The sequence below is a fragment of the Ostrinia nubilalis genome, chromosome 7, assembly GCF_963855985.1.
Source record: "Ostrinia nubilalis chromosome 7, ilOstNubi1.1, whole genome shotgun sequence".
NCBI classification, from domain to species: domain Eukaryota; kingdom Metazoa; phylum Arthropoda; class Insecta; order Lepidoptera; family Crambidae; genus Ostrinia; species Ostrinia nubilalis.
The window spans coordinates 7,931,014-7,952,236 of record NC_087094.1 but is presented as its reverse complement, the minus strand read 5'-3'; the positions used below and the strand labels follow the sequence as shown (position 1 = coordinate 7,952,236).

The 21,223-nt window shown below is 34.6% G+C and overlaps 2 protein-coding genes across 2 annotated transcripts in view; one reads left to right on the top strand and one right to left on the bottom strand.

Moving 5' to 3' along the window:
- Positions 1 to 21,223, bottom strand: part of LOC135073191 (beta-1,4-mannosyltransferase egh) — a 332,203-nt gene that overhangs the window by 69,192 nt on the left and 241,788 nt on the right. The window lies entirely within an intron of this gene.
- LOC135073187 (eye-specific diacylglycerol kinase) overlaps positions 4,336 to 21,223 on the top strand; it is a 247,717-nt gene continuing 230,829 nt past the window's right edge. The window contains exons 1-7 of the mRNA XM_063967261.1: positions 4,336 to 4,552; positions 4,780 to 4,970; positions 5,475 to 5,623; positions 5,861 to 6,006; positions 6,342 to 6,595; positions 6,780 to 6,941; positions 7,341 to 7,562. Coding sequence (XP_063823331.1) covers positions 4,363 to 4,552; positions 4,780 to 4,970; positions 5,475 to 5,623; positions 5,861 to 6,006; positions 6,342 to 6,595; positions 6,780 to 6,941; positions 7,341 to 7,562 — 1,314 coding nt within the window. The 5' untranslated portion in view covers positions 4,336 to 4,362. The remainder of the gene's footprint in view (positions 4,553 to 4,779; positions 4,971 to 5,474; positions 5,624 to 5,860; positions 6,007 to 6,341; positions 6,596 to 6,779; positions 6,942 to 7,340; positions 7,563 to 21,223) is intronic.

Here is a 21,223-nt window from a genome sequence, read left to right as displayed (position 1 = left end):
TTTGGATGTCTGGATGTCCGTATGGATGTTTGAGTTTGTTACTCTTTCACGCAAAAACTACTGAACGGATTTTAATGAAACCATACAGTATTATTTTTTATAACACAGAATAACATTATAGGCTATAGGGGTAAAACAGGATCCACGCATACAAAGTCGCGGGCGGCCGCTAGTGCCCAATATATTGTTTGGATAAATTATCTATCAAATTATTATCTTCTTAGTTTCTTCTCCCTTTTCTTTATTTTAAGAAATGCTGTCAAAATATCTGATTACTTAACTAAAACTTGTAATATTGTTTAAGATGAGCTGCCTGCAGGATCTGTTGCAACAGCCACTTTTCTGGAGCATTTTAACAATTTATTTGATTTACTTAATGCGCATGCATTCACCAGACTGGCAAGAAGGGAAGCAATCAGTGTGTATAATATTAATTAAAAGATTTTGTTTAATAGAGAACAGAAGGTTCTCCACTGAATCTGCCTAGTAAAGGCTGCCAAAAAAAAAATAAAAATATTAAAAAATTCATACCTCCTTGTTTTATTGAAGCAGCTCTATAATGTACATTTGTTTAGTTTTGAGCAAGTTAGAGCAGTTAAGCCATAAAATTTGTTTCTTCATAACTTCTTGCTTTAAATTAAATGAATGAATAAATAAATAAAACTTGAATAATTGTGAAAGAACTGCGCTGCCCAGACAGTAGATTTATTAAATTAGTTATAGCTTTCGATGTTTAGGTTTCACAAATTGAATACCTTACTATGAAGTTTTCACAGTTATATCCTAAATCCTCTCAAAATTTGGTTGTGTTGGATGAGTTTTTTGAAAAGATCACTCTGTCCAGGGATATCCGTAACCGAAACTTTCGGTTATCCGAAACCGTAACCGATTTAAAAGTTTCGGATGTAGGCAGTTTTAATTGTTTTTGTATAGCATTATATGTAAAGGCAAAACAGTCTGATTTACCTTTATAATGCCATCTAGTATAAATTTATATTATTTATTCGATGTAAAGTGTGCGGCCATGAATGAACCGAAAAAAATATCCGTAACCGAAACCGGTATAATATTATTCCTATATCCGTAACCGTATCCATAACCGAAACTACATAATATCCATAACAGCCCTAAGTAACTCAGTCCACACGCACATGGCTCAAGGGTATAGGTATTTACAGCTTAATTACTATCCATTCGCTTTAAGTTTGCCGCTGGCGATATGACGTCACTCGAAGGGAAACGTCTATAACTATAACAAACTATATTTAGAATGTTTTTTATTTATTAATATTGATAAGAATTGTGTATTTGCATAAAATAAGACACATTAATTGCGTTTAATCACTAACCGATTGCCTTGAATCGCGGTTGGGGGAGGGGACGCGCGTTTAGTTATGGAGTAGTGTCGATGGGAATGAAGATGTATGGTCCTTATAAATAACCCATTACCCAGGACACTACTGGCTTGGTAGTGTAGAAGGGAAAAAATATTCCCCACGACACTACTGGTAGTGTGGTTTGTTGGTGCGGTCGGTCAGAAGGGCGGCAAACTTAGCGCGAACGGGTAGTATGTGAGCCATTCCACACGTGTACATAGGTACGAGTAGTACCTATGGCATGCTATGCTAATAATAATTATTATTGTCTTTGCAACACGTCTAGCATAAATATGTAGGGTATACCTACTAGGTAAAAATAGGTGATTTATTGTAGGGCTTTTGTTCACACGGCAAAAATGACAAAGTTTTTAGTTACTTATCAAATAGGTAGTAGTAACATATATGTAGAAAACAGGAACTTAGATGCCAACGAAAGAAAATAGGGTATCAAATGTTGTTTTGGGGACTTACCTTTATAAAAATATCACATTTAAAAATTCATACCATTTGTTGTTATTTAAAAAACAATGTCAATTTTGACGATTAACTGAAAGTCTATTATCTATGAATATAGTAGCGATATATGGTATCCAGCGGCAATGGCAGTGCAAAATTTTGACAATGACTCTAGTTATCATACTTCGAGTTTGTCCATGGAGACGGCAAAAGTCCTTTAGTTGGCCATAAAGTAAACTTAACGAAAAATGTTACTTAATTGATACCGAGGCGCAACCTGGAAGCATTGCTAAGTGTGCTCCTCGTTACTGGTTCATCGTTCGTCATCGTCATTGTTCGTAAAAACCGGGTCGCGGCAGGCAAATAATAAAATTAGTCTTATGTCTTCTCCCTTATTAACTTCGATGGATAAATAGCTAAACCTCCTTGCGCGTAACTGACGTTTGTTGGAAAACCGATTTTTTCAGGCCATCGGATTTTAATTTCAAAAGTCATTGACCAATCCCAGTTCATATAATAACTATTATGACGTTTTCTATTGGCCAAAAGATTTAACTCTCTAAAAATCCGCGTGCAACCATATCCTGCTTAAATATTGTGCACTTTATTGAGCACAGATTAAACAAGCTAAATGACAAATAGAATAGATTGAAATGACAGATTGCACTTGAATTACCCTACAGAGAAGTGAAACATCTGGTCTGAATTTTATCTGTATCCATTCATACTTATGTATAGCCTGACCAGGAACATAAAAACCCTCGCCATGTTGCGGAAAACTAATGGTACTAATTTATTTTAATGGCAACAGTAACTGAAAACTTCATTGACATGTCACTTTGCATGTCAGTCTATTGCTGTCAAAGTGTAAACAAACTTTATTTTAAATGTGCGCAATTGATTTTGTGAATAAATTGCTAAAATCTTTTTACAGTCGTGAAAGAAAAGTGGTTCACAATGTGTTAAAGTATTTATCGAAGAGAAATACTAAGGGTTCGGACAATATTTTCATTGAATAATGTTTCCGACAAAGGTTGTCAAATTGACTGACATGTTTATCGTATAGTACAGTCCACTATGAAAATTAGCTGTGGTTTGTTTCAAATACCTATTTTAAAGTTTTTTGTCACTTTCTAAGTGTTGAATTTTATGGAATTGGGAAAGAAGTACCGAGTTTGAAGCGTTCATGAGCAGACATTGCAGTTGAATATTCAAGTTCTGAATTTGATTATTGATGAATAATAAAATAAATCATACTAGCTCGATTGATGGTTTCATTTAATTTATTTAAACCAGGTTACCTATATAATCTTTATTCGTTAATTTATGAAAATATCAATTAATTAGGACGTAATCCTGAATCCTGATACATAAAGTTAGCCTATTAATTTAACACAGGTACGACTGTACTCAGTGTTGCACTATCAAATGCAATTGACGCGCCTCTATGCCAGGGATTTTATGTTCCTGGTCAGGCTATACTACGAGTATTTCATATTTTTTTTATTATTAAATTAACGTTTATATGATAATACAACATGTCACAACACAAAGCTGTAAATAAATTTTATGAAAACAATGATATTTATAGCCTGACCAGGAACATAAAAACCCTCGCCATGTTGCGGAAAACTAATGGTACTAATTTCTTTTAATGGCAACAGTAACTGAAAACTTCATTGACATGTCACCTTGCATGTCAGTCTATTGCTGTCAAAGTGTAAACAAACTTTATTTTAAATGTGCGCAATTGATTTTGTGAATTAAATTGCTAAAATCTTTTTATAGTCGTGAAAGAAAAGTGGTTTGCATTGTGTCAAAGTATTTGTCGAAGAGAAATACTAAGGGTTCGGACAATATTTTCATTGAATAATGTTTCCGACAAAGGTTGTCCAATTGACTGACATGTTTATCGTATAGTACAGTCCACTATGAAAATTAGCTGTGGTTTGTTTCAACTACCTATTTTAAAGATTTTTGTCACTTTCTAAGTGTTGAATTTTATGGAATTGGGAAAGAAGTACCGAGTTTGAAGCGTTCATGAGCAGACATTGCAGTTGAATATTCAAGTTCTGAATTTGATTATTGATGAATAATAAAATAAATCGTACTAGCTCGATTGATGGTTTCATTTAATTTATTTAAACCAGGTTACCTATAATAATATTTTTTCGTTAATTTATGAAAATAACAAATTAGCCCGTAATTCTGAATCCTGATACATAAAGTTAGTCTATTAATTTAACACAGGTACGACTGTACTCAGTGTTGCACTATCAAATGCAACTGACGCGCCTCTATGCCAAGGTTTTTATGTTCCTGGTCAGGCTATAATGAAACAGTTGAAGTAAATTAATTTATGAATTTATTCAAAACGTATTCGTCATTGAAAACTACATATGATACGTACCTATGTAGCACTATTGACGCAATGCAGATAAGGGATCATCCAATAAAACCACAGTTAAAGCTTTAACTCTGACACTTGAGTAGCCAGCAGTGTTAACCAGCAGTGTTGGTTTTTACAATGCACTCCGTCGTGATGTTTCTGGCTGCCGTGATGGCTACAGCTGTCAAGGCAGCTGACCATCTTGACGATCCCAGCGATCTAGCTTTAACGCTCGAAGAAGAGGAATTTGAGAATTTTCTCGATGAATATCTGACGATTGAAGAGCTAAGTTGGATCAGCGAACCGGAGGACGACGAAGAAGAAACTGGTACCTATGTAATCACAAAGTGTTAAGCAGTGAACGTTTATATTAATGCTTTTAAATTATACAAATGTACTTATTTTAATGGCTGTGGATTTTATTCTTTCTACCAGAAGTTTTTCCTATTTTTATATAAATTTTATTTTAACGGTTTAAGTATTTGGAAATAAATAGAAATATCTTTTTATTTTGAAATATTAGACTATATTATTTATTATCTTTACCTTATCCAGTTTGCATATTCAAAATAAGAGGTGACCTCGGACAACCGCAACCAGTGTACGTGCACAACAATAAACTGCTTGAGCCCGCTGGCAACACCGGGCAAGTCCGCGTCACCGCCGGGCAGGAGATCATCATCGCCTGTCCTGGCCAAAACAACAAGATCAGGCATCCCAAAATCATCTCTGATATTGCATTCGCTGTGAGTATACCAAGAGAGTTCCGCATTTGCACCACTGCACTGGTGAGTTACAGGTAGGTTTGCCATCTCTAAAATTTGGTAACTAGGACAAGACACGTGAAAACCCCAGATTTTAGAGCCCAGACAGAACCCGGATATGTCCACAGGTTCTTGTAAAACTAAGTCGCGTGGGTCGCTCGGTAACTTTAAAAAAAATAAAACAAGACTATCGGACGCACTCCGGACGCTCTCTAAACTAGGGAAAAACAGGGGAAACCTGGACGGATGGCAACCCTAGTTACAGAACCTGAAAAGCTATTTGTGCCAATGTAATGAGTGCAAATGCGATAGTCTTCCTACAGCTTCAGCTCTCACCAGTTGACGCATCTATTATGCCTTTGGCGAGTAATAGTGGCACCGTACTTTGTGCCGTACTCGACAGTGCCCTATGTGAATTTTGTGTAGAATTTGCAGTCTTGGATTGCAAAGGTACCATATAATTTTTATCTCTTTTAATTTCGCCAGAAAGCAACATGCATGAACGGCACCATAATCTCGGGTGTGGGCTGGTTGCGGGACGAGGGCGAATTCGGCCGTCTTACGTGTGCCCGACACCCGGAGTCTCAAACTGTACTCACTAACGAAGAATGTTTTGACCACAACACCGTCATCAAGTAAGAAAAAAAAGAAGACTAAGGCTGAGTTGCACCATCTTACTTTAACTTTAACAAACGTCAAACATCTGTCAAACTCCCTACAAAAAGCACCGGTTATCGTTATAGTTACGGTCAAAGTTTTTCGTCCGCTAAAAAGTTAACAGACAAGTTTAGCAGCTTAGGTACCTTGTGACAGCCTTACCATTATGTTTCACAAAATGAGTAGTTGGGTACCTATTCCTATTGATATTTCAGGGTTGGTTATCAAGTCGCGAACTCTTTTTATACTTCTTACCATTCCTGCTTCAATCGAGAAAAATTGGAAGTTCTGTACGTGAAGTACCACCTGAAAGCCGAGAATGCTCTCCACCAGACTCGCGTCAGGCGGCCCGAATGGATGGGTATGTTTTTTGTTATGTAATATAGATCATCTATGGACCTCAGGTAAATTAGAGAGGGTCTTCCTCAGGCTTTATGTTCGCTTGTCCCTTAGTCGCATTTTACAACAACCATGGGAAGAGTGGGGGTCCTATTCCACTCTGTAGGTTAAATAACTATAGTCTGGTCTGCGAGCACGTAGAATTTTGTCCAATGACCCCAAGCTACCCATCCTTATCGCTCGTGCATAATTATGTTGCTGTCGCGACTGTGCGACGGGCGCCCGCAGTGAGTGTGCGAGCGTGCTACGTGCTCACAGACCGGGATTTACAAATATTTATGCAGCAACATGTTTTAGCTGGCGATTTCTACCCTGGCGTTAATCCAGACCAGCTCTACTCGAAAGCTCGTCAGAAAACGCAAATTGCTGGAATTGTCGGCAGTAACATGGTCGGTCGGTACATCACAAGGAGTCAGTACTTGGCACGCGGCCACTTGACCGCCAAAAGTGACCATCCATTTGCCTCGGCTCAGCGTGCAACCTTCTTTTTCATTAACGTCGCTCCTCAGTGGCAACCATTCAACGCTGGAAATTGGAACAAACTTGAACAGGTCAGTGATAGGGACGAAGGCCAAAAAGAGAGATTGTTGGAAGCTGGGTGTGCCATAGTCTTTTATTAAGAAACTTTTCTAGACATAATAATTGGGCAATTGACCCATTAACCAATCATTTCAAGGCATACCTACTTCCTAAAAAGACCTAAATTTTCACAACCAACATAATCCGACCTTTTAGAAACTTCGCGCTCGCATCGCTGAAGCCGACTACAACACTGTTGTGTACACCGGCACCTTTGGGGTAACAGAACTTCGCGACAGTCATGGTGTACTACAGAAAATTTACTTGCATGGACCTACCGGGAACGGCCAGATTCCAGTTCCCCTCTATTTCTACAAGGTACGCAATTTTGTTCAGTGAGCTTTATCACACTGACGGTTTGCGTGCGTTTTCAAGATGTTGTGGACGCGCAGCAAACACGTCACAGACCCGCAAGTTTTCGCTACCGTTTTGCGAAAACCGTCATTTATTTCATTTATTTATTTAAGGATTTATAAAAGAAAGTCAGGAATGTTTCATTGTGACTGCATGTTTTTCTGGCAGTTTAATATAGGTATTTTGCAGAAAATAAAACTTATTTATCTCATAAAGGTTGCAGGAAGGCGCTGGATGCAGCCCGCTACCAACCGGCCTTTGTGAAAATCATTGGGAGAGGCCTATGTTCAGCAATGGACGTCCTATGGCTGAAATGATGCTGATGTTGAAAATCTATTTTCAAAGCCTAAAATTTTTCACTAGGTGGTGATTGACGAACATCGTGGGCTCGGCACTGCATTCGTCAGCATCAACAACCCCTACTACACGGCTGCTGAGGTCCGCAGCCTGCAGTTCTGCACCGACTACTGCCGGAACAGCGATCGTTTTGAGTGGATTGGCTGGGACCCTGACCGCATCGATCTAGGCTATAGCTTCTGCTGCACCATCAATGACTTCAGAAGAAAAATCTCTCACATACCCGATGTACGCGTAAGGGGTCTGTTGAACTAAGAAGATATTTAAGGAATGTAGGTAATATTACCCTGGCATGACTTTTCCAGAAAACCTAGACTCTACTCCCACTCCTATTAAGTATCATTTAGCTTCCTTCTTTCCTTGTAGTAGAAGTACCTCTTTCCAAAAAAAGTATTTATGTTAGGTTTAAGTACCCATTTTCTGCTACCCGCAGTACAAGCAGTATTATGCTAAACTAGAGTAACAAGCTTTGTTTAGTTTGGGACTAAATGGATGATGAATGATTAATTTATTTAAATAAGGGTCCGTTCAACAAAGGGGTCAAGCTTCATCTACCACATTGAATGACTAATCTAAATAAAATGTATCCCAGATTTACAAGTCTGATAATGTAACATTATAACAACCAAACAACCCGTATTAATTACTATTATCTTCTAACTAATCTGTTTGGTTCGATTTCACACGCTAAAACAATTTTGATGAAGTTTGGTATAAATACGCATGGGAAATACAGGGTGTCCCGTAATTCAACGTCAAGTCGGAACTGGGTGTTGAGACAAGTTATGCTGGTTATCAGAAAAATATTTAAAAAAAAAATCTATGTGGCATTTTGTCGAAATAAAAGGCATTTAAAAAAAAACAAAAAATTCTACTCCCGGTGACGGTCTTTTTACTCGTGTTGCCACAAATCTTCACTTTTTCCAAATTTTTTGTTTGTTATGTAACCCTGAATAATGTTTCTCTAAATTGTTATCAAAATTACAAAACCAGCTGCTCCAGCTTGGATGAAAAACATACATTATTCCCAAAAAAATTTCAAAATAAAAATTTTGCCTAGTTTAAACTGACTGTACTGAAAAAAAATTGTACTACGCGAGTGTGGCAAGTGACGTCATAATTTAGCGCATTTAGTAAGGATTCCAAAATGGTATAATAATTGGTAAATTCTTGCTGTAATTGTCGACAAATTTTTGTTTATTGGAAATAATCCCGTTTTTAACTTTATCTACCTTGGTTAAAAATATTATTCTAATGTGCCTAAAATTCAAGTTTCTGGCTTAAGTGAGGTGGAGAAGCCATTTTAAAAGGTATGAGCGGGACGGAGAGGGCCATCTTACCAAGCAGGGATGTTATGGATATCCGTAACCGTAACCGAAACTATCGGATATCCGAAATAAAAAAATATCCATAACCGTAACCGAAACCGAAACTGATTCAAAAGTTACGGATAGTTTCGGATAAAGGCGGTGTCTAAGTGTACAATTCCAAACTGCAAAACTATGAAATCTGCAGTATACACGCCGCAGCTGCAATGCCGCGCTGCCGATTTCATAGAGTTTTGCAGTTTCCGGTTGCAGTTTGCGGTCTGCGGCCCGTCTTGGAATTGTACCTTAAATATTAATATTTGTTACCAACTTGTCTGGCATTCCCTGGCACCATCTAATATGCCAGCCTGTTTTACCTTTCATACATAGGTGTCGTCTTAGTTGGTACATAAAGTAGCTATGTGGGTCACGCAGCATCTTGCTATTTGAATTACCTACATTTTTGAAATTCTAATAATTCCGTAACCGAAATTATCCGAAACTTTCGGATAATCTGAAATGATTTCATATCCGTGACCGTAACCGAAACCGGTATAAGGGTACTTCTCATTTACACTCAAATTTGATGGTCACACAATAATAGTTCATAAACGGTATAAGTTAGAACAATAACTTTGAAATCCGATGATAAAATATCTATTTAGCTACATACGAAATAAATTTTATCGTAATAGAAGCAAAAATAATATGAAAAAATCACATGAAACGATAAAAAACGGGGTCATTTTTCGCGTTCTCATCGTGTCACACCTTCGGTTGCAATGAAACATTTGGTTACTGCATTCACAATTTTCATTCAATTTGTGTGTAGCATATACTAAAATCATCGTTATTAAATATACTTTCCACACAATAGTCAAAAAAATATCTTCTTATAATTATTTTGAATTGAGAAAGCGAAATACGTTGGTCACACGATTTTAGGTACCTAAAATTTTGAGTAATAATACAAGATTGCCGTTAAACCGAACACCAGCAACCAATCACAGCGTTCTATTCGGTTAACGTCAGTCGCGGTTCGACCATTGGGGAGGTGAAATAGGTCGATCGTTGCTCCGCGAAAAAAATACATAACTTTTTGTGATTATCCATAGGCATACCGTCGCTTGCTTGAACAATATTTTCTACCTCTAAAATTTAAACAATTTAATTGAAACTTTGCCATTGAAAACTTAACATGTTAGACTTATTTGTGTAGTATTCGACTTGAACCGTTAAATTCAAATTTAAGGATAATTCATAAAAAACTAAAATTTTCGTCACCTTCGTGGCATCACCTTCGTGGTGTTTTATACACGAAGGTGATTTTAGGCCACGAAAGTGATTTCTTGCTTTGGTTCATTTTAAAATATAGTGACTGGTGTTCATGTTTTTATAATATTTTAATAACTAATAAAATTATACGTGGTCCCTAAGTAGAGTTCAGTACATCAATAAAAAAATAAGGGCCTCGTATTTTTGTTGTCTGTCTGTATATGTGACTGTGTATCTGTTTGTAAGATAAATTTAATCTGAAGTTTGAGTTAAAAGTTGTACAACAAAAATACGAGGCCCTCTGGCCTAAATAAAAAACATATTTTTGTTGAGGGACTAATAATCAGTTAGAGTTCTTTTTTTATTTAGGTACTGATAATCCTTTTTTTGCTTCTTTAGCATTTCAGAATGCCACCAGTGTCACCCTTAAAACCAATTGCGTAGACTCTTGTTACTTAGTAGGTGACGTAATCGGTAAAATTTTATCTTGTATTTAAGTAGGTACCTATAATATTATGTTATTGCTATTTATCTATGAAAATAAGACAAAATATATGTTTTATAAACACTTAAGAGTCATTTACAGTAGTAAAGTTTGAAAAAAATATTGCTGTGAAGTACAGAATCACTTTCGTGGCATCAAAAAATTCAAAACGTTAAAGCTTCCAAACGAGACTCACTATTTGACTGATTTACTGAGAATACAATCTTCACATCAAGCGCTACAATTTTTGTTTACAAAAAGTTGAAATAAGTTAGAAATAAAATTCGCCACGAAGGTGACGATGAGAACCGTGGCGATGAGAAGTACCCATAATATTATTCTAATATCCGTAACCGTATCCATAACCGAAACTTCATATCCTTATTATCCCTGTTACCAAGTACAAGTGCAGGCAGAGCAGGTAGTAAAGGCGCGCGCGCACGGGTGACTTGTCATGTCACAGTATGTCAACTACTAATTAATTTCATCCAAGATGGAGCAGCTGGTTTTGTAATTTTTGATAACAATTTAGAGAAGCATTATTCAGGGTTACATAACAAAAAAAAATTTGGAAAAAGTGAAGATTTGTGGCAACACGAGTAAAAAGACCGTCACCGGGAGTAGAATTTTTTGATTTTTTTTAAATGCCTTTTATTTTGACAAAATGCCACATAGATTTTTTTTTATATTTTTCTGATAACCAGCATAACTTGCCTCAACACCCAGTTCCGGCTTGACGTTGTATTACGGGACACCCTGTATATTAGAAAGGCAATTTTTAAAGAGTTAAAAGGATGATTACGGCTTTTGATAAGAAAGCTAGTGATTTTAATAGCGTGAAAGCGAAAAAGAAAATCGAAATAAGATCACAGTATAATAATAATAGTTTTCATATAAATGTCGCTAGGCCCGTGCATGTGTAAGTTATAATTTTTAAATGCAATCAAAAATATATTTTTGTATTGTTTGGTTATCGTGTGGAATTAAGGATAAAATGACACTATCATAATCAATATATTATTTTTTGTATTGTTTGGTTATCGTGTGGAATTAAGGATAAAATGACACTATCATAATCAATGGATTAACCAGTCTTAGGCTGAGTAGCACCAACTTACTTTAACTGTAACATAATAACCGGTGAATTTTGTATGGAGTTTGACAGATTTTTGACGTTTGTTTAAGTTAAAGTAAAATGGTGCAACTCAGTCTTAAACAATTAGCTATACTTTTGAATTGAAAATGTGTTTCTGTACATCGTCCTCCTCTGTACAAAAACAAGTTTAAGAAAAAGACAAGTAGGCCTACTTCAATCACTGTTAAAATATTACCCAATAGAAAGAAAAGAAATGGACAAAATATACTCTTGAAAAATAAAGAATTTATAATTTCCCCTGTCTGCTCTTTATTCTTTGTTGGAAAACTAAACTTGATTGAAGAATTGAATGACAGATTCGCTAATAAAACAATTATCTTTTTCGGTTTCTTTTGTTTTAATGTAACATTTGGAATAATAAAAAATAGGTGTAGGAATGACAGAATTTATCATTTTGTTACATTGCTGACTTGTATTATTGATTTACGTTTCATTGACATAACGTGAGCGTGACAAAAAATAGTAGCAAAAAAAAACACAATCCTCTGTCTTGCGCAGTCAGGTAATCAGGTAATTACCTACCCTATAACAATTTAATTTTTTACCACATATTATACTCGTATCGTGTGACTTTCTTCGCCTAAATTACGTAGAAAATGTAAGATACAAAAGTGCTCACTCATTTCGCTTAATTACACTGCCATTATTGTATTTATTATTAAGTTACACAATATAGGTAAAAATAAAGCATCACTTTGGTAATGAAGACCGTAATTACTCGTATTTGTAATTAACGAAACAAATTAAATAACAGGCTTGGATTTCTTTCTTTAGCCGGAACACTAACGAATGTGATACCTAATTTCACACGAAGTCCTCTGAATAAATTATTTTACTTAATTGAAATTAGTTTAGGACTACTACGAGTTCCTTTCTATTGATTAAAAAATTTAGGCTTTACATATAAACTAAGTTAGACTTTAATTTCAAAAATTAGACGGAATGTTGTATATTTACAATTATCTACGTAGTCCAGTTTTTCGTCACATAACCCTGACTTTCAGTTTGGATAAGCCTGAAGTAAAGTTAAAACTTTAACGTCATTATGACCGTCATTAAATTGATTTATTACTTGTTACTATCCGCTCCTAAATCTAGCTAAGATGTGAGTGAGTGATGGGGTTCGATGGTTCTGCCTAAATGTTGTATGTTGTGGTACATGAATAGAAGTAAGTGTTGCTGGAAGTTTGGCCTGCAATCCTCTTTTGATATTGTTTAAGGTTTTTTACTTTTATTAATATTGTTTTTGGATTTTGAAGTTGCTTTTTTTACTGTCTCTTGTGCGGTCTAGTTTTATGTCTTGAGCAAAATAATATACTGTTTTGGCCCTTTTGGAGTGTTTCCTTAAATTGCTTCTTGCATATTAATCACAACCAGCAGGCCTATCTCAGCACTATACAGTCCCTCCATCACCTTTTAACCGTAGGTAATACCTTCTTACTCGAGATTATGTGGTAAATGTGAATATAAGTAATATAAGTAAAAACATTACAATTATTTACAAAATACGAGTTCCGGAAAATCACACGTAAAGAGGGTCATGAGCGAGAAGAGCCAAAAGAGTGTCGATAATTCGGCGATGAAAAAATAACACAGTTTTTGTTACTGGTAGGGTTTCTGATTTCTCGACCAATTTTTTTTCTCGAGTTTCGAGAATTCTCGAGGTCAAAGTCTCGAGTTTTCTCGGGTCTCGAGTCTTTTAATGAAAACTGTTGAAATCGTTTGAAATTTAATAAAAACACAGGTTTTTTAATCTCATATACCTACTTTTTTGCACAACAATCAATATTAGAATTTAGTACACTGGTAAGGAAAGAAACAAAAATAAAATCTTCTTTCATAATAATTAATATTTACTAATAATCATAACAAAAGTCATAAAGTCGCGTGTACTTTAAGGATAAATAACAATAAAAACTGGAGCTACAATTGAATCACTTGTTATCCAAAGAACACAAGTCCAAATAGCAAAATTACGATATACAGTTTTTTTTATAAACAAAAAAAACTTTTGAATAAATTTTTAAATTTCTTAAAGATAACGACTTGAATAAACTTTACGAGGAGGCACGAGTACAAATTTTTCAGTCTTTAAATCAGTCAGAGTTAAACATAGCATAATAAATATAGCATACTCGTTGGTGAACATTATTGCTTAGTTTCGATTGAGATGATTATTTGCAAATCAAATTAGTTAAAAAAGGAAAGACTACGCCAGTCTAAAAGCAACGTTAACCTATGAAATAATTAAAAACTTACTTTTTTGTCTAAGAAAATAGGCTTTCAAGAATATTAACGCTTCAAAATTGAAACTCGAGAATTCTCGAGCTCCGGTAATTTTTTTCTCGTCTCGAATGAAGCCAAATTTCTCGAGATTTCTCGAGTTCCAGAAACCCTAGTTACTGGCCAGCGTCGCGCTGCCAAGAAGGCGGCTGTGTGCGGCCGCAACAATGAGGTTTACCTACATTTCTATTTAGTTACGTTTTATGCTCAGTACATTTTTGTTTCGATTAAGCTACCAACTGTATTTTGGAGTATTCAAAATTTAAGACGACAATGAAACAAAATCGAATTACCTCGAGAAAAGTTTGCTCGTGAACTTTCTCGTGTTGTGGTATTGTTCGGGGTATGAATTTATTTATGACACAAATCTCCATAGAGACGATACTCGGATGATGCTTTGCTCGGCTAAAATATTCATGGATGAAATTATCTTGTGAAACAAGTTTATTATTTATTTGCTTACTTGTCCCGATTTTATTTTACAGAGTTTAGAGTTGGTTCGCGCTACATCGCTGGCTTTTTTACTGAAGTAGGTTATTTTCCATTTTTGTGTGATACAAGGACGCTGCAATGCAGATATTATGTTACCGCAGTCTAAAACTTATTTTGAATACAACGGGACACGTATTGGACAAGAGTAGGTATGCGAGATTCATGCACGTAAGTAATCGGCTACTTCGAATGAACTACGTTTGTACTACAAAAGGGTGTAACGTAACACGTCTCTAGCTATAGAGCACTGCCCAAGTAGCAATTGGTATTAATGGCAAAATCTTACTTGTCTTAACCCTATCTAAATTTACACTTAAGCTAAAACCAAATTAACTTAGAATAGAGATTTTTTTCTTTAAGACTTTATATTCTTCATCGAGCGCTACTTAAGCAAATTAAGAATACCCAAAACTAAGTTAAGTATTCTTTAGATAATTTGGTCTTAAGTTATTCTTAGCTTAAGTTAAAAAAAACTTATTTTACTAAATTATGATTTTTTGTATGCTCACTTAATACTAAATAGTATAGATAAAGTATTATTTAAGTGTTGCAAAGTAAATAAAGTATTCGTAGATTTACTTAGGACTTTTTAAAGACCATTGTCTTAGAAATAGTTTTCTGAAGATTAAGTTAATTACTTTTTGACTAGAATTAGTACATTTTGAGAAAAAATACTCTTAACGGGACGATTTCGATAAAACAGGATCACGCACGCCTATTAATTCAAGGTAATGCACCTGCGTGCGCAGCTTATTGTATTAATTTTTGATACAAAATGCGTGCGGTCGCCCGCAAACTAAATAATGCTATTACTAGCGGCCGCCCGCGACTTCGTACGCGTGGATCCCGTTTTACCCCCTTCATCTATCTTACGCGGTTTAGATTTTTTCATACAAATGTTTTTTCCCGCTAATTCCCGTTCCCGTGGGAAATTTGCAATTTCCTGTTGTAACTAAGCTTTAAGTTTACTAAGATACCTGCAAGCCAAATTTCAAGCGTCTAACTTAAGCGGTTTAGATTTTTCATACAAAAGGATTTTCCCGCTAATTGCCGTTCCCTCGGGAATTTTGCAATATCCTGTTGTAACTAAGCTTTAAGTTTACTAAGATACCTGCATGCCAAATTTCAAGCGTCTAACTTAAGCGGTTTAGATTTTTCGTACAAAAGGATTTTCCCGCTAATTCCCGTTCCCGTGGGAATTCCTAAGTATACTATAACCTGCCCAGAAGTACGAAGAATAATTGTACCAAGTTTCGTTAAAATCCGTCGAGTAGTTTTTGTTTCTATAAGGAACATACAGATGGACGTACAGACAGCCAGACAAAAATTTTACTGATTGCATTTTCGGCATCAGTATCGATCACTAATAGTTATTTTGAAAATATATTCCATGTACAGAATTGACCTCTCTACAGATTTATTATAAGTATAGATAAGTAAACTCAAAATATGATTTAATAAAACATTGTCTAAAATATTTTCGAAATTGTATGGTAAAGTTGGGTACAACATGATATTATACAATTTAACTAACTAGGTGACATTTAAAAAAATCTTAACATAATAAGTACCGAAAAATATTTCTATTAATTGTAATCCACACTTATTTACGCTTCTCAATCTTCTCATTTAATAAATTAGAAATACTGTGTGATTAAATTTAACAAAATCACAAATTGTTAAAATTCCATAAAAACAATTAAATAAAAACTTTTCACAATAAAATACGTCATGTGTTCATTAATACGGCAAAAATCATATGGCCGATATTCAATAAATTAAATTGCTTATCTCTGAGTGTCGCAATTACAAAGTTCAAAGAATACTTTACGAAATATGCGGGTGGTGCAATTTACCCGCCCTATATGTTATAACAAAACTAAAAACGTAAAAACCAATTAAAATCCTATTAGAACCATTTCGACTTCCACACGGACAATCCGAGGAAGAAATCATGTAATTAATAAATTAGTTAGTAAATGAATTGTTCTTTAATGTATAGCAGGACCAATAATTTAGCAAGACTGAGACAGAATGAAAACTATATAGTTTTAACTAAATAAAACTAAAGATCTACTTGATACCATATGCACTTAAGTAATACTTCATCAAGTGAATTTTAAGTGTAAGTTAAATCTAATGTTCTAAACTAATACTATGTAAAGTATAACTTGACTCAACTCTTTCTTCACTAAACTTACAAATTCAAAATCTTCTATACTCTTGCTACATTAAGACAAATTAGAATTACCGCCATTATGAGCTATGTGTAACAAAAAATAAATCAGAAATTAACCAATAATATCATAACAAGAGGACATTTAAATTGAAGTACGTCTTTGTTACACTTTTTCTAGTTGCATAAATGTCTAGGAACGTTTGCATAAAATAAAATCTTATTTTATAACCTCAAAGTTTTCTTTATACAATACAATTTTGAAATATTTTATTTATCTTATTAGGTTTTTTTCAAGGCCCTCCTGTTTTATAACATTATCCATTGATTTTACACGAGAAACCACAATGCGTTTTATATTTCCTATGCAAAAATGACATTCACGGTCTATTCTAGACATAATATAAATTAGTTATTAAAATAATTTAATCGCCATTTTCATTAACCTTTATCTAAAGTTGATTTAGTGTTAAAGATCACAATGTTTACTAAATTAAAGTTCCTCTTTAATAAAAAGTGTCTTACATAGTTCTTCATGAAGTTAAATAAACCTTAGCTGTAAAAATAATTATTACTCTTAAATAAGTATTCAAGATATCTTCAACTCTATTTCCTTGTCTACAGTCATACTACAAGTTATATTATAGTACTTGTTTAGAAATTCTTAAAACTACACTCTTAATTAGGGTTTAAGTCTGCCTTAAGCGTTGTCTTAACTCTGTCTCAGTGATTTCCAAAGGATTGTGCCCTTTTTTGCTTACCATTGTCTTGGGGCATAACTTCAAGATTTCTTGAGTGCGACTATTGTCTTGGCCAAGACAACGGCTGGAATTAGGCTACTAGTCTTCAAGATATCTTCAATGCCTTATGAAGATAATCTGTTGCTACTTGGGTGTTTGAATAGTTTCTATTCTGTAAGTTATGTGAACTTACACAACATAGCTTACTGCTGGGTTGCACCATCTTAGTTTACCTTTAAGAAACGTCAAAAGTCTGTCAAACTCCATACAAAAAACATGGGTTATGGTTATAGTCACGGTTAAAATAAGATGGTGCAACTCAGCCTAAGTTATTTAGGTAATGATTGTGTAAACTAGATAATATCTTGCTGCAAACTTTAACTATAAATGTAATTGGGCACCGGCGTTTAACCCTAGATGACGTGGCTGGACTAAGCAGTTTGTGTAAGCGGTTAAAATTACAACGGCCCTACTTTGAACTTCTATCGATGGATAAAATTTGGAACCCACGATAAGCCTAATTGCCAACTCGAAGTATTTAACGAGTTTAGGTTGTTATTCGAAAGGTTTAGAAAATGAGCCCTTACCGTAGATGGATCGTATCATAAACTTACACACTCGTTAACATGCTTTTGGTAAAATATTATTATATTGCATGCATGCATAGCAACTTCTCTGGTGTGTGGTAAATAAGAAATGTGGTTATTTTTCAATAAAATTTGACAAAAACCTTCAATGCAAAATATATCCTAAAAAACACTGTTGTTTTTCAATAATATGACAAACAAGAATGATAATTTTCAAGAGAGCTCCGCATAATATAAAATAAACCAATAAATTAATGGAAAATTTATGTTTGCGCTGGATATGAAATCGATGTTGTCAAAACATACCGGATATCCTTGTTTGTTCAACTACTCCTACCATAAATATTGAAGCACCGGAGGCTTCCATGTTTTCCAAAAAATACAAAAATTTCATTGTCCCGTGTTTCGACATCGATCTTTTTCAGACATGTAAAAATTTATGAAGAAAGTTGATATTACGGGTCCGTGGCCGAGTCCCCCTGTGTTCGACGCACCCGTGGTCGACGCCCCCGTTCAGATAGAAGCAATTTTTAATCAAATGCACAGTAAGTCACAAAAATATTTATAAACGAATAAATATTTATACTGATCGTACAAATAAATGTTTAATATTTTAACATAGTGATACCTAAAAATATAATAGGTTTTATTTTAACCTATCATATTTTATCATAGGTTTTATTTACCTATAATAACATGTAAATCGTTTTACCTAATCAAAATAATTGTAACAATCAGTCTTTAAAATAACTCTACTCTCTCTACATTTAACTAACTACAAATAAAAGTTTTAATTATAAAAGTTTTAAGTATTTTTAACAAAAAAATAAATACATCATTTTAAATAGCGTCAAACATGCACGGTTTTCGTTGACTGTACTAAGTGCAAAAGCCGAAAAAAATATGATATTATATTTATTTAAATCGGGGGCTTCAACCACGGGTGCGTCGAATACACTATTAATGCTGCGGGACCGAGAAGATTAAATATTTCAGGCTGGTGTCAGAAGATAGCAGCTTCATTAGAATTGCAGATACATTTCAGACATTTTGTCGGTCATCGGTGTTCATAATAAAAGACCCTTCAATCTATCGTAATATTCGTTTAAGAAAGTTTTACTCCCAAACCGTGTGGCTAGGGAAGGCCAATCATACATTATTTTGCTTCTGGATCGTCCTTCTGCAGTTAATAAGACACAATTTAATGGCCTGTTGTTGATGATGATTTCGAGGTGGCACTAGCTGATATGCCTTTATAGTCTTAATATCGCAAACTTCAGTTATGTGCCATAAAATTATTTATTGAGAAACTAAACCTAAATAAGGTTTTGTTTGAATTCTGTGCTTCAATATTCCTCAACCCTTTGGTTTTTGATATCGAAATTTCGATATAATTTTCAGTGAAACATACAGATGATTAAGCCGTAGCTTTGAGGGACAAACGGCACGGGACTGATCATGCCGACTGATTAGGAAACTTCCACCGCCCTACTTTTTACAAATTTAACACGTAAATTGCGATTTCTATCTTATTTACATTCTCTGGGTTTAATGATGTAAATTACCGTCGATTAGACTTAATTATGTTTACTTTGAGCGGTGAATGGACTGTATAAAAGTTCTTTGTTACGCATAGTAAAAGTGGCTCTTTGTATAAAAAAAAAATAAAGAGAAAAGAAAGAAATCTGAATTACTTATTAGCCATGTAACGATATAAAATAATACAATAGCAATGTACAGTCGTGTGAGCAGTATGAGTATTATAGTGGTAGACTTTACGACGCGACGGACTCTTGCATTGCTCAATTGCTGTCCAAATTGAGTAAACATGAGTTCACTCAAGTTTCTAATATCCTTACTTCTAATCCAACTCTAACACTAGATCACGAGTCTGACTTATATTAAGAATTGCAGAATAAAAAGGTGATGATGATTTATATATTATGATTCCAATTGGAATCAAAAGTGTCGTGTAACATTGGGCGTTGACGTTGAGAGCAGATATTATGTAAAACATGTTTGTATACTTTGTTCGGTGTCTCTGTTATTTAATATCTTATAAAAAATACATCATAATTAATGCAATGCTCGTTAAACTATCTAAAACCCTAAATCAGCTGAACGATATGATGATATGAGCGGGTGTGACCGGTTTACGGGAATTTGGTCTTATTTATTTAAAAGCAACTTATATATTTGATAGAGTTCATTAATGAATTAATTGCCGAAGATAACACGCAAAAAACCGAAATTTAATCACAACGATGGATTATAGATTTTTATCATTAACTAATTTAGAGTCGCTAAGATCGCAATCTAAAATGATTTAACAATGATTTCAACAATTGATTTCTAATATCTTTTTCCAGGTGTAAAAATCCTTGTGCTCAAATACAACTCCCTTTTAAATGGGACCAGCATCGACATTTCAATATACACTTCCTGGTATAAATTGCAGCAGCCATTCGAGTAAGTAAATAAACATATTTTTGTCGATTACTAAAACAGTATCAGTGGAATACTTATTATGTATACGAGTAGGTATAGAAGTATCATTAGGTCATTGTAGTGTCTGCTGCAGGAAGGCGATTCTCTTCAATTTACCAGATAGTCATTGGATAGGACTTGCTAACCAAAAACCTGGAGTTATTTTGTTTTGACTGTTAACATTGATTCCTATTCATATCCGGTTGTAGCTTGACCCCCTCCTTGACGCAGTCCTATGCAAATAAAGGGTCTTTTTTGATTGGAAAGAAGTCATCTATCGTGAATACTATTGAGCCCCTATAAACGATTTTCACACGTACTAAAATACCAATGTGGAAAGAAGTCCCTAGGGCATGTTTAGAGACTTTAAAAAAAAATAGCATTAAGTACAGGTTCAGCCAAACCAACGCGATCACACGCGAGCGATCAGCCAGCGTGCAGCGATGGCGATCAATGCATTTAAGTCCGATCGCCATCGCTGCACGCCGGCTGATCGCGTTGGTTTAACTGAACTTTAACGTAAAAAGTACGTCTATCGAAGCATTCGAAATAATATGATATGTAAATGTGCTTGCACGAGGGTATAAAAACTTAAAATTAACTACATAGGACCACCAAACCATACACTGACGTACTACATAATAGAAATTCTGTAGATAACTAAGTAGATGCCTAATTACTTGAATTTCCAAAAACGTTTCTTATTTAGGTAATTAAACAATAGGCGTGAGCGACTTTAATCGATTCGAACAAGATAACGAATGTTAAATTTTCTACAAGTGCTGGATGCGTGATTGCGTGATCATAAGATAAAGCCTTACTTACTATGAAATTATGTTGTTATAAATTATTACATTTAACAAGAACATTTCAACAAAAAACTCGCAATAACACCTTGTTCT